This window comes from Acanthaster planci, linkage group LG13 (genome assembly GCF_054643075.1).
Source record: "Acanthaster planci isolate LZ-2023a linkage group LG13, COTS_SCS, whole genome shotgun sequence".
Classification (NCBI taxonomy): Eukaryota; Metazoa; Echinodermata; class Asteroidea; order Valvatida; family Acanthasteridae; genus Acanthaster; species Acanthaster planci.
Window position 1 is genome coordinate 5,970,145 of NC_141789.1, and position 15,087 is coordinate 5,985,231.

The 15,087-nt window shown below is 39.3% G+C and overlaps 1 protein-coding gene across 11 annotated transcripts in view; it reads right to left on the minus strand.

Annotated features, from left to right (window-relative positions):
• The window catches only part of LOC110982478 (actin-binding LIM protein 1-like), a 141,301-nt gene that overhangs the window by 24,307 nt on the left and 101,907 nt on the right, over nucleotides 1–15,087 (minus strand). For 9 of the 11 annotated variants that reach the window (XM_022240900.2, XM_087145094.1, XM_022240897.2 and 6 more), the window contains 6 exons: nucleotides 13,374–13,414; nucleotides 11,767–11,835; nucleotides 6,212–6,425; nucleotides 3,501–3,515; nucleotides 1,498–1,563; nucleotides 353–571 (listed from right to left, as the gene is read on the minus strand). In XM_022240900.2, coding sequence (XP_022096592.1) covers nucleotides 353–571; nucleotides 1,498–1,563; nucleotides 3,501–3,515; nucleotides 6,212–6,425; nucleotides 11,767–11,835; nucleotides 13,374–13,414 — 624 coding nt within the window. The remainder of the gene's footprint in view (nucleotides 1–352; nucleotides 572–1,497; nucleotides 1,564–3,500; nucleotides 3,516–6,211; nucleotides 6,426–11,766; nucleotides 11,836–13,373; nucleotides 13,415–15,087) is intronic. The other 2 variants (XM_022240899.2, XM_087145096.1) reach the window with 1 other exon arrangement.

Here is a 15,087-nt window from a genome sequence, read left to right on the forward strand (position 1 = left end):
TTGTTCCTCTCAATTCTTACTAACAAAATATTGTACATTCAAGCACAAAAAGTGTGGTTGGGGGATGTTTTGGCAACTGTTCAGCTACACGTACTTGTGAACTTCACACTTTAAAATTGATTTTATTGGGGCTGGTTTAATTTCCTTCTCAACTGGGTGAAAGGTGTTAAAATTTTCCCATTTGTGAGAAATGTGTGAATTTTTTCCCACTTGAGAAAAGTGTTACCTCTGGGAAAAAGTTTTTGTACTTGTGAAAAAAATATTCATTTTCTTGGATGGGAAAAGTATAAAAACTTTTCCTACTTTTGAGGTAAATTTTCAATTACACTGTACTGTATGCACATATACTTACCAAGTGATTTACTCCACCAGCGTTTAATGATTGGAGGGAATGGTGGTCCAGGCCAATCTTCTCTCTCTACCTTAGGTAGCTCATTAGGAGGAGGTTTCTTGGCAGCAGGAAACTTGGATGCCTTAATGAGATCGACTGACAGCTCCTCATCCTTAATTGGCTTAGGTTTGGGCATAAAACTTTCAAATGCACTCCTGGGCCTAGGCCGACCAGCACGTCCTATCAACAATAAATAAACACTCTCAAATCAGCCATGTTACATAGATCAAAAACAACTTCAGCTACATGTACTTTTGCATGTGCACTTAAGAAGACACAAGTATAAAAAAAAATAAGCCATTTCAGTGTTTGAATAATGCATGCTGAAAATAAAGGGCATTGTAGGTCATTTGGCATAACCAATATGTGCAGAAGATGATGAGTGGCCACTGACTCACAGACATTGGACATGTTTAAGCTGGTATAACGTTAAGTACAAGGTTTTTGGTAGCACCATTCAAAATATCTCTTTATGTGAGTACATGAGGCTCTGATAAGAACCAGAAGAACTCAACACTTCAAACAATATGCTCTGTCCATCATCAGGAGAGTGTTAATAATGGGATGGATATCATAGGCACTCCTTTTAATTTGGCATATTGTAAATAAATATTCCCAAAGACCTTGCCTAATTTAAATACAGTGTACTGAGTTGACTTGCTACAGTAAGATTTGAAATTTCATAGGTACACAGTGGTAAGCCAGTCAGTCACAAGTCAGGTCATAAGATAGGGCTGCTTTCTACTTACACAAAATTTGTTCACATTCACTTTCCACGCACATCTGTACAAGGGGAAATCAATCATGAGTGTTGGCACTATTTGTCTAGGTGGAATGCAACCCTCTTCACAAGTAACAGTGACATACAAGGACAAATTGAAGGAGTGCCCTTATCCGTCTCATTATTTATACTAACTGCAATTGCACATTACATATTCACAGATTATGAAAATTAGCCAAACACTACCAGTAGCTACAGAACTCATTGTTACGATCATCACTCTTGTATTTGTTGCACACTCACAGGAACTATGTGTAGAGTGAAGGAAATGACAAGGAATATAGCAAAGGTTTTCTTTCAAGTGACCAATTCAATGGTTTCTCACCCTGTGACCATTTTTTAACCTGCTGAGGTGTTACTCTGGGCTGCTCTTTGTAGTTAAACTCTTCTCCTGCAAGAACAGATTTTGAGTTAAACTTTACTTTAATACCAAACAACATTTTTCCCTCACTTAACAATCAGCAACACACAATGACTACTTTGTATCATCTACCGCTTTAATTTTTTAAAGGAAAGCATATTATGAGAAATGGTGAAAAAAAAAAGAATTATTTGCATGTTTTAACAGGCAGCAGGCAAGTCTAACACAGACACAGAGAGATACAAAGAATGAGGGGGAGAGACATCAGCAAGCAAAGCTTCCATGCTCCATCTCAGTTGGCCATCTCTGACACAAATACCCATTTGTTAACAATCATAGTCAGAAAACTGCACTGAGGAAGAAGCAACACATTCATTTACTTGTTTTTCAGTTCATAAAAAAAATTTGAAGAATATCATAATTAAGAATTCTTTACTGGTAAAAACTTTCAATTCCATTTCAACTTAACAGTCATCTTGTAAGTACTTCACACCAGTCATGTTTCAACCTTCATGCGATAACTACCCAGAGGCCTTAGTACATATTCACACTAGTGAGTGACATACCCACTCTTTTTAATGTTTGCTATTGTTTTTCTACATTCACCTCTGTTGGCAGCAGGGGGTGCCTGTATACAAGCTACAGATAATTTGCTTTCGGTACCTTCTTCAAAAAATATGCATGCCCCTCAAAAATTTCAAGTTTGCGGTGGTTGATTATGTGTGGTACCTTGACTCAACCATTGAATACAGCCTGTTGTCCAAGTAAATGTTGTTCTGAGGGGCATCTTCTCAATAGTAAATGTCTGACTTCATTTTCAAATCTGGCTGATGTTTCTTTCCATAAAAACCCCAATTCAGCCAAATGTAATCCTGTGCATGGGGCAGCATTCAATGAGAATTCACCCCTGCTTTCAGTGGTTAATTTCAATGTTTGAAATGCCTCTGCAAGATGTCTTTATGCTACAACAGTATCTCATGACAGAAATGGCCAACCATGCAGCTTCCACTACACAACGACTACAATGATGTCACAGAACAATCAAGATACCAGGGGTAGAAACTTTGCATGAATACATAACAAGAATGTCTAATCCTGGACAGAGGTATCTCTACACAACTATACTCAACAAATAACTTTGAATTTTAGCAAATTTTTAGCACATAGGCAATGTCACTAAACCTGTCTCCAATAGCAGAGGATTGGTAGGAAAGTTGAAATCTTAGGTTTCTAAAAGCAAAATGGTGTATCTTCTTGGCCTTGCAGTGAGCAAGCTAAAATATATGTTCTTTACCAAAACCATTCAGACAGAAACTTCATAAACTTAATTCGGTGCTGCACTAATCACATCAGTCAAGTGTTTTAAAATGCTCTTTCTTACCAGAGTCAAACTAATCTCTGAAACATAGAGTCTTTACATTAATCAATGAATAAATACCTCTAAAGATGAACAAGATTAGAGATGTGAGGGTGCTGTTGGAAGGGCTTTAATGATCAAAGTCACTGGCTCAAAACTCAACTCAAGTCACTTTTTTGATCAAGTTGCTCCTTCAAAATGGCTTGACTTGACTCAGTTAATTACAGGAACATGATTCTACATGATTTGAGTTGTGGAAAGTGACTTGACTCAACTAGAGCCAGCAATTTAAGGGCAAGTTGGTGGTCAAAGCTTTCTCAGCAAATAAAGTTGCACGACAGGAAATACTTGTCCAAGTTAGATAGCATGATGAGAGAAGAAAAAGTGTCTTCAAGAAGTTCAAGAGTCGTAACTATGCAGATTTTTGTCTGCATCTGTACAGATATCAGCAAGAATGAAGACATTCTATTAACCAAGAATTGTAGTTACAGTTAGTGAATATGCACAATATCACCTTAAAAACAGTGACAAAATGGTTGCACTGATCCATGCGACATGCAACACAAAGGATCATGAGAATGACACAGAATTACAAAATAAATTTATTTACCCTTGTTGACATATTCTGAAGTACGGATAAACAGACACACAGCCAGGGAATACACAGCCAAACAGCAGGAATAAAGAGAAATGTGAAAGGCAGAGAAAGACAAAGGAAAACGAACATGAATTGACTGAATGAATGGATCATTTATGCTTTCTAGCGGTGGTAACCATTATGCTTCTATTTCAAAATCAAAGAAGTGTCGCCAGCCACCATGGTAATGCAAGTAAAAACTATTAATTTTATTGTCAATTTTCATGGCCACAGGGAAACGGGACACAAATCTACCCAACAATCTATAGAGAAACCTGAATGGAGATAGAGATTTAGCATTTACCCCAACAGTTTGATTCACATTTACAGCCCTTACTTAAATAACTCCTTGGACAGTCATTCTAAAATGTGACTGTCATCAAATTTCTGAGGGAATTTTTTTATTATTATTATAATTATTTTGGTTTCTTTTTCTTCAAAGTTTCAACAGAAAGGGTAACATCAAAGACCTCACAGGATATCCTGGGGGGGGGCATTAAAGAACATACTATGTAGGTTCAACATATCTGAGTGGTTTGGGAATTCTTTGTTTATGACCTGTAAGGTGATAAACAAGTAATAGTTTGATACATCATGGTTACCAAAGCCATATTAATCTGTTTCAGAGTACCAGTGGATAGTTTCACTTTCTCTTCATCAGCTGATAGCATCTATATTGTACCTATAAACTTCATATATGGTGGTAATGATTGCAAATGTATAAGGAAAAGATCCATTACCATCAATTCAGGGTAGGATTGTTCAACATTACCATTCAATGCTTGGCAAAGACACTTCTTAGATACACTACAGTCCAACAAAACAGGCTGCTGCAATTGGATTTGCATTCATGACATATGGCATCAAACCGAATAACCTGTAATGACTGGCCATGAAAATGAATGGTCAAAACAAAATGCTTGTGATTAACTGTCTACAATGTGTTATGGTACTGTATAACTCACCCAATGCGTTCACATCATAGCTATAACCATGTCAATGCACAAACCAACGAAAAGCCCCCCTAATAATGACCTGAACAGACTCTTACAGACTCTTTTGCATGCCGTTCTGTCAGTTAAAGAATCCAATACTGTTTTCATAGACATTGTTCAGAACCAAGCAGGATAAATGGGATTATGATGAAAAGGTAATTTCGAAACAAATACATGTAGAGGGTTTGCCTGGCTGTCACCATACAGGCCAGTGCTTTTGATCCACAGGGTAAGCACAAAAGAGGTTTCACTATGGAACAAAAGAACTGCCCTGCAAGATGGCGACCATGCAAAGCCTCTATTAACAGTGTGTTCTTTTGGGAATTGTTCAGCATGTTTACGAACATGAAGCTTCATGCAAAGCAACCATTTACCATGAATTTAAACAATGCTTGAGTCATTCACACAAAATGCACAATCCTCCAGTCTTGGCCAACCTTGGCTGGACTGAAAAGAGTATTAGCATGGAGGAAATTGAAGTTACCATTCTAAAAGAAAATTCAGTTCAACTATTTGCATCATATTTAAACAGCTGTAACACATTCATCTATGCTACTATGTTTTGTGCAACAAATCCGACTACCAAAATTTTTCCTACATCAGAATTGTTGGCTTTTTACAATAGCCTACTTTGCTTCAAAGTGATACACATACATGTATGTGAGCCTCAAACTGGACCGAGAGAGGGTGCAATTTTCTTAGCAACAGAAGCTCCTTTAGTTGAAACTGAACTTTGCTGGTTCACAAACGACTATGAAATGCACGCAATAAAGTTGCATTGCTACCAACAACATGAACTCCCTTGACCAATATGGCTCTTTCAAACTGATTAAGGGGTGCTTCTGCTCAAGGCAGCTAGGATAAGACATCTTAATGAACAGTCTGCTGTGTAAGTTATAAGGCATTGAAAAACGTGTAAATGTACTTTTAAACTGTAATATCTCAGGGATGTGAGTGGAGCATAAAAAAGCTGACAATAGCTGAAACTGCAAGTGCAAAACACCAAACATATACGGCATGGGGTCTGACTTTTTAAAAACCTTGCAAGCATGTACAGGAACTCATTATTATTACAAATGTTAAGACTAACCTCAATCAGATGTACGGTTTTGTTGTTACAGTCATTGAAGTTCATGGCTAAATGCATGTCAGCACGCATGTACTGAGCAAAGATCATATAGCGCCGAAGGTGCAAGATGGATAACTCTGTCCAAAAGATGTAATTACCATGGGCGGCATTTGAGCAAGCGATACGCCTGCGCAGTTTACGGTAATGCTTAGGCGCAGGCTCACTAGGTGCACATGGCTGCCGTGGCGCCTGTGCATTTATGGCGTATCGCTTGCTCAAATGGCGCCCATGCGATTACAACGTTTTACAAGTATTCACGGTGAAGTTCGCCATCTTACGCCACTTTGTGGTGCTATATGATCTTTGGTACTGAGTACCGCAATTAAAATGAATACATTTTTGGCTGACCCGTCTTGGAAAAATGCACATTGTGTGAGAACGGTTATGTTCAATTTTTGGAAAAAAAGATGTTGAAATGAAACTCCTGAATGCTCAGGTCCTTAACAAAAACTTCACTGCGGTGATATCAGAAAATGGGATGAGGGGTGGATTCTTCCCCCTGCCTGTTTTAGGGATACACAAATTTAGAACTGCGTCTGAAAATCAACTTGGATACCAACCTGGTCGGTGAAAGTTGGGGCTTGTTGGTGGCTCAGCAGAACTTTGTAAGACTCTTGGGTAGAGTTTCGTGGCATCTACAGCATCTGGTGATAGGTAACTCTGTGCAAAGTCAGGACTTTGTGGGCTAAGGCTGTTGGATGAACGGGTTGGGGTGAGGGCTGGTGAGTGGAATCGACTACTGCTGGGAGATAGAGAACGAGCTCTGGGTGATGTCTGTCAAGAAAAAAGGTATAGAAAAATTGCAGCATGTGTCACTGAGGATATGTGAATGGTTTGTTAAACATTTTGTTGGGGTCTCATCATATTCCCCCACAGAAATGTGGTGTGTCTCCTTGAGAATACTTCCCTGAATCACCTACAAATTCATTATTTCCCTTACGCCAGCTAGCCATTTGCTAAAACTTAATCAACTGCAATGTGCCGCACTCATCTTCCACAATACAATGTATCATTGCCGCTATTGCTGTTCCTTTTTGATTTGTTTGGCACAACTTATGCCACCTAAAATGACTGCGTAAGTTATGCCATAATTTGTAGCACAAGTTGCAGACTCACCAGTGCATAAATTTCGTGAAATTACTCTCAATTCACTGCACAACGTACGCAATAAAATGTGACGTAAGTGAAATTATGCCAGTAAGTAAAATTTCATGAAATTGGCTGTGGGACAGGTACCATTTTAGGGTCTGGACTGGGTACCAGTGTTTATCAAACAAGACTCCTAAGTCAGAGGTGATGTTTGGTATGACTATATCTGGAGGTTCAAAAATGGGTGACTGATTTTTGGTCTGGAACCGCAGTGCAAGGATGAAGCAGGCTCCGTGGGATTCCTGACATATGTGTCCCATGATGATAGAAAGTGTGCGCAGGTCACTTAACCGGCGAGATGTCATCACTGATGGGAAGATCAGTTTCATGCTGACATGTCTAAGAGAGGCTCAGGTAACTGGTGCAGGAGTGGTTCTGTAAGCTGTCAAAGAACCAGACCGCAAGCTCCAGGACGTACATAGATGGTAATAAATGTTCCCGATAGATGTTCAAAGGCTGTGTTGTCAGAGATGTAGAGTCATCGTTAAAACTGAAGTGAATTGCTGTGATAGCTGAATGGCAATAACAGATCGTGGCCACTTAAAGGCCCAAATTATAAAGATGGAGGAAAGAAATCAGTAATGGTAGTTATCAATTATGGAGGACTCAAGTCCAGACTCAAGATCAATTCTTTTGGACTTGTGACTCAGCTCAGTCTTGGGTTGTTTTAGACTCGGCTTAGCTCAGGCTCGGCTAGTGGCTGACTCAGATAACTTACCAGACTCGAATCAACTCCATTCAAAAACTGTTTTTAAAATTCAGAAATTTACTGGAAAAACTGTTCGCATCTGTTGTCCATAATTGTTTGGTTACAATCCATCATTTTTGGGTCTAGGATAAACGCAAGCAAGTGTAAAAGTCGCACAACCGATTTGACAAAGTTGCCTGTGCAGTGCAGCATAAAAACGTTTTTCATGAAGGATTGACTTGCTCACAGTTAGTTTTCCTCTTGTGACTTGTGCCAGTCATCATTGTACAACAGATTGACAGTGACACTGTAATAAACTCCTTCATACACACAGCTGAGACATAGTTGATGCTTCATTAATGATCATTTTTTTACTATGTAAATATAGAATGTTTGGATTACATTCCGTACACAAAAAGTTTGTTCATCATTTTGGAAATCACTGGACAGGTGTAAAATTTTGGATATGCTAGGACTGGCATAAAGTTTTTAAGCACCTGACTAAATGAAACCGCGTAAAGAAATACGCTAAGTTGACTGGTGTCCTGTGCACCTTTTTATACACAAGTTCATAGGTACACGTACAGTAAATTCTGCACACACGCATGCATCATGTTTAGTCCTTTGCCTTGTGCATCTTGCCCTCACTGTCAAATCATCAAACATGTCCGTCACAGATAATCTATTACAACAAGCCATCAAGAAGCAGCCGGCCTTCGGAAAGCAAAATGCAAATTCTGTGGCAAGGTGTGCACAGAGAAGTTGGGAACAACTTTGTGCGGCACCTTCGGATTAAGCATCCTTCAAAATCAATAGGCCTTCTGTACAGTCTAGACATAGGGCGGCGGTCAAATCAGTCTGTAATCAACTTGTTCCGAGTCAACTCGGAGATATTGTGCACAAAAACTTACCTTTTCTATATTTTCCCAAAATAGTCAATAACCAGGCCTTTATGAAGAAACGGACAAGACAGAGTCTCATCTAAGTTTATACATAAACAGATTTTTTCAAAGGAACCAGGTTGACCATGGACCGAATTGGTTACGGACCAAGTTGACCGTATATAGACCCGTGAACGTATGTGGTTTTTCACAGTCACGGCTACTCTCCTGATTCATTTCAAATGCTTTCCAAAAAAGAGGCAAAGGAGTTTCTGTTTGAGTCCCAGAGTGGCAGATATCCTATGCAACTGAAAATTTTGGATAGTTACTTATATAAATACTGATCCTGCTTGTCAAATTTCGGGCTGAAAGAGAAACTTTTGAATGGATCATGCTTGTGGCACAGCAGTGTATACCATATTTCTGTGTTTCCAAATGCCTTCAATTCAAACCAATCTTTGGTGTCCGGGATTGGGATCAGGAGGGCAATATTGGGACTCGGACTCGGCTCAGACTCAACAACATGGACTCAGACATGAGCCAGAGTCTGAAAAAAATGGACTAAGACTTGGCTCGGACTCGGACCCTCGAGGACTCGGTTTGGCTCGGACTCCATCACTGGTACAGTAGTTATACATATATCGGTTCGTGAATAAAATTGCTCTATGCACCAATTACTGAAATGCTGCAGTCAACTGTCATATATCTCACAGGCAGCGATGTCGCTAGAAGGCCTGCCACCATGAAGGATCACTGCACAGGACCAAGAAATCAGGTGTAGATCCTGTGACTGTAGGTGCAGAATCCTGGACTTTGGTTGGAAGAGGATATCAGCTTGTAAGAATAAGTGGTGGATGGACGATCAATCTAGTAAGCTGATGGAACTACAATAGGCGTGGCCAAAACAAAGCAATATAGCTTTTGCTATATCTAGCAAGTACTTCTCAGGAATTGAGTTATCAGTGGGAAGGCAAATGTAAACACGTCATTTCAACTGATTGAGAGTGCATCTGTTGCCCATGCCTGTTAAAGAGGCAACCTGAAACCGAATACCAGACAGCAGATATTTCCTGTTGATGTGAACTGGTCGATATAAAGCCTGCCATGTGCGGCAAATACTGTTTGGGTTACTTCCTGGTGAAGTGTCCACTCTGTGGGAAGAATTGTCCCTTGTGAATGGGCATCTGCTAGATTGCTTGAAATGCCTGGATTGTGGACAGCCAAAAGATTCACTGTATTGGCTATTGTCCAGCGGAGAAGATGCCATGTCTACAGACACGGGCTTGGTGCCATCGGGTGATATACACTATCACTGTCACAGTATGTGACCAGGGCAACACTGATTTGCCCTAGATTGTGGACTAGTAGTAATAGAGGGTATTGGATATTAAATGACGATCCAGGGCACTGATGTGAGGGCCTGGAAAATGAAGACTCAAAATAAGCCTACACTAGCTGAGAGGGTATTGATGCTCCCAGCCTGACGTCGACCTATCGGTGGTGATCATAATCTCTGGGAGTGACCATGGAAAGTGAAGGCTGCTGTTATGTCCACCAACAAAGATGTGAATGGAGTAGCAATGGTATGGGATAAGATCTACAAGGCTGGCCACAAGCCAAACTTGGCATAATTAAGTAAGATCAATTGTTGATTGATGAGATAGAGACCCTGCTATGTAGTGATGAAGGTTGGCAATGGAAGCTTGAGTTGAATACGCTTTTCTGATATTGGGGTGGTTCCAAGGAAGACAAAAATTGATTTCATGGAGTTTACTAGAAATCCCAGTCATCAAGATATTGGAAGATCATGCCATCTTTGATGAAAAATTGCCTGTGTGATTGTTTGAAGCGTCATATTGGAACACCGAGGGTGAATGAATTTGTTGAGTGGTTGCAAATTGATGATTGGACACCATTTGTGTGAATCTTCCTTCGAGGTCAGGAAAAAAGTGGACTGAAAGTCAATGTTATGAGTGTCCAAAGGAACTATTCTCACGGTTTCTGTAGGATATGCATATCCTATTCTAAGGCTTGATGTTTATACACATTGTTCAGGAATGGAGTTGGACAAGGCCAAGGGTCAGACGTGAGGTGCCTGAGACAATGAGACAGACATGTAACAAATTGTCATAAACATGATCTGCAGTTATTGCTGGTTGTGACTTTTGGTCAGGCACTGACAGGTTCTGAAGTGCAGACCGGCACAGACCCAGTAGGGTCATTTACACCAGCATCTGAAGCAGGATGCACATGTCTTACTGTGGAACTGAGTACCTCCTCATGGGATACAGTTGGTTTAAGTTCCCACTGGCAAGTCTGAGGAGGTACAAAGTGTGTGTGGGTCCCACACAAAAGAGGGTTTATATCAAACAGGTCCTTGGGGGAGTGTTCATGTACCATCAAAACATCTCTACGCAGTTACATGTACATTGTACAATGGTCTCTGTCAAACTTAATCTTCCACTGTGACTGGGGCCTGTGAATGTGTTCACTAGCACTTTCTTTTGTGTTTGTAGTTGTTACATAGTTCCTATTGAGAACCAGTAAGGCAGAGTGGCTGTTGGGTATTAAAGTCAGTTAACTAGTTTGTGGCGTGATCATTTTACTGTAGCCGACTGGCAGTGGGTGGGAAGAGTATGACAATGGGGGTCCTTAGTTTTTCTTCGTTTGTGCAGATAAGTCTCTGAAAAATTTATTTTTCCCCCTCCCAACTCTCTTCTGGCTCTCTATTTTTGGGTTTCCTACAAATTTGTGCCTGTCAACTTGTTGACTTCATTTTTCATGCATGGGCCATACCCCAATATTTTAATGTAAATGTGCACTGCATATTTTATTTCAGTATTAATGGAACAAGTATGTGGTAAATGTCCATTTAAGACCAACTCAGGAAAATGGACACAACCAATGAACGTTCATTAGTTTAAGACCAGCCAAGTACAAGCACATATTTATTTCCATTCATAAATACCTTTTTAGTTAGAAAGTCAAAGAAGTCAGTCTACGATGGATTTCCAATGAATTTGTTCTAGAAATTTACTTTATTTTCCTGAAATTGTATGATACATGTATATTCTTTGTGGGTATTCTCAGCACTTCTCAGCAGGCATGTTAATACATGGTCAAGTTGCCCATTGTTGAATAAGGAGACTGTCCGAGGTATTTATGAATGGTTTATTAAAGTTACATTGTGCTGTTGTGGGTATTTTAGAGTTTGCCCCTGTTTTTGGTTAAGTTGGTTAAGTCGCCGCCCATCTGGGTTTCATTACCGCTCAGTCCTTACAGTATCAAGAACACGAAGTATAACATACATCCTGACCTGTAACGCATCACTGAATTTTCAATCATAGGCATTCAGATGAAACTTTCATTACAATGTGGTTTCTGTGGTCTCCCTTACCAATCTGTTACGATTGTAATCATACAGCACGGCATTCTCCTTCAACTTCAGGGGTGACAAATCTATAACCTGGGGAAAAACAAAACAAATAATCTTACAAAACTATTAGAAACCAAATGCGTAGCCTCTCAGACCATAAACTTATTTATTAAGCAAGTAACAAAAATAAGTTCCATAAAAAAGTGATCGCAAACCCCAGGTTCATTCACTAGCCTCCCTTTCCAGAAATATTGATCTGGATGTTTCTGCCAATCAACTGTTCCTCCCTAGGAGGAGAGGGGTGTGTTACAAAAATAGTGTCTGACTGGGACAGAGTCCAATAAGTAGATATACTGAGGCATGGCCAGATTTAGCTCAGAAAAGAACTCATTTCTGCAACACAAAGTACAGTACAACGGCACTATACCAAACACTGCAATACCAAACAAATGGGTAAACTGAACATTCCCCATGGCTCCTCAACTTTCTGTACACTTTTACCCAAATTAGGAAACTTGCTTTAAATGAAAGAATGTAGTTATGTTAGCCTGAGCTAACATTTCCTATCTTGCTATTTTTAGACATGTACCATTGTGGCTGTGGTGTTATAGAATGGTTCCCGGCCCATCTGTTACAGTTCAAAATGTAGAAGCAAAAACCAGTGAAACCATACTGTATGGTATATATTTTTAAGTGATGACGAAAAGAAAAGTTGATTTTACTTCCTGGTTGGACTTCCAGTGAAGACTACCCAAAAAGGTTAAATATGGAAGGATAAGAACATACACTGAATAAAATGCAAGAATATTGGAGTTAATTCTTTGAACTTTTTTGCCAGTAAGCTGGGAAAGCCAAAAAACCCTCATGCAGACACATTCGTGAGGCAGGCCAAAGCTGAAAACTGCTACACTGTGTACCTAACATTTTGTGTGGATCCCATCATATTTTTATAGCGGTGTGATACTGTTGTGAAATTGGAAATGAAAAAGTTTTAATCAAATGTGCTTGAGATTCGACTGAGCTGAAAAAAGGTCCATGATTAGTGCCAGGCCCGAGCAGATTTTACACCTACTAGTTTAAAACCAACCCATCACATTTACTTCCATCAATAAACATCCTTTTGGGTGAAAAAGTGCAAATAACAGCCATATTTTTCAAAATAATTTGTTCATGAAATGTTAACTAGTAACCCCTCTAGCCATATTAGCCATGTCACCAGCTTAGGGCATGGGGGGCAGAATACAGCCCAGCAGGGCACAACACCAGTAATTTTAATGCTTATGGTTTTTGCTGATGGGGTCAGCGGCTTGCTGGGGGTGCCACCCATTCCCCTTTATAACAGCCTGAGCCGTATCTTTGTTACCGGTATATGTCTTGCTTGCACGGTAAAAAAAATCTCTTTATATGGAATTGACTAAATGGTGCATGCCACAAGATGTGATGCAAAACACAGCTAAGCCATTGTAGAGGGAAATTTTGACTCAATACATTGTGGACTTATTGTTTGGTTTGTGCACGCCTATGTGATGTAACGCTGTCATGTATGTGGACTAGACCCATAATACTAGGAGTTACAATTTCATATGAATCCAAGAAAGTGTTAAAATCACAAAGGTATACATACTTACCTTCAGGCTTTTACTGCAATCTGGGTGCCATATTTCAGTACCTATGAATTTTAATAAAATATAAACATACTACCTTACAAAAAATTCTTTTACAATCTCAACACATGCTTTGAATTGAATATGTATTGCTTGTGCTCACTGGGTGAGACCATTCACTGCAATTTCCTCTCTCTCCCCGTAATTTCAATTTTGTATAATTGAATGCCTTTTGGACTTGGCATGAAATAAAATAGCTGTTGCTGCAGTAACACAGGGTGGGTGGAATAGCTTTACCTGGTCACAGTCTGTTAACATGAAGCCAGCCATGCATATTATTAAAATACCATGCAATGTCATTACCACAATCATCTCACACAGACCAAGGCTACACCAAATTAATTAATCTATGTCTCTTTTTTGACAATAACATAATTTCACATTTGATGATAACATCACTGCATGTTTGTTGAAAGTGATCAAAAAGGGGCAATATCATCCATGCCACATTTTATATGATGAAGTTATGTTATTTAAATGAATAGTATTTCCCAAAGATCATTTCACGTGGCTTTGCCTCATGAAATGGAAGTCTAGAATTTACATGAGATAATATTCCTCTCATTCCACTCTCAGCCATTCAATATTATATGCAAATGTAACCTGGTGTTAAGTTGTTGCATTTAAATCCATCAGCCAAGGTGATGATACAAAATGACCTAAGATGAAAACACAAAAACATGGGGGGGGGTGCAGCATCCCCCCAAGAATCTGGCTGTACCATGCTTGATTTTTTAAACTTGGTGTGCATGTAAAGACACTCCTTATCATTACAAAGGAGAAAGTTGAAGTCAATCAGTCATATGGTTTTGTTTTACGGTCATTTGAAATTCAAGCTTAAATGTATATGTGTGTCAGCCTCCGTGCAGTCAGCACTGTAAATGAAGAAATATACATTTTTTGCCTACCTGTCTTAGAAAAATGGGTGATGCACAAGAACGGTAAGCTCAATTTTCACAATACTGGTGTAAAATTTAATACAAAGAGTTACTCTAAAACTCCTAAAGTTTTGGCTCTGTAAAAATATGCAGTGACAATATCAGAAAAATGTTGAAGTGGGCAGATTCCATCCCGTCTACAGCTCTTATAGGGTTAAAGAGTAGTAAAAACAAGCCTCATGAGGTGATCCCTTCAGTCTATTATCATCCTGCAGTGAAGCTAAGGGAAAATGGAAAGTTCAACACATAAAGGGTGGGGGCTAGCTTTTATGTGTCGCAAGTTTCAGCAGTCCATACTTTTTGTAACATCTAATCCAAAGATTCAGGTTGTAGAGATATCTCATTACTTAAAAGTCGTTTACACCACTTGTCAAATTTCAAAGTTGGGACTACCAAATTATCTTTGAAGTAAGTTAATTACAGCATCAGACAATCTGTGAAATCTTTCCGCATGGAGTACTGCCATTTTCGAGGAAAAAGAAATTTTTTCCTTCCGGATGATCTTTGGGAAATACTATTCATTTAAATATCACAACCATTACTGGCCGCAACAGAAATGTGCATGGCGCATGTAGCAGTTGGAGCAGTCTATAAATTAATGGAAATAAAACACATTATGAAACTGGACTTTATCACGTTTGAAATTATCCCCATTTCACTATCACCCCTTTTAAGATTAAGATATGGTCCAAACTGAGCAGCGATGAACAACATTTCTGAGCTCTGTGGGAAAGCCTGTT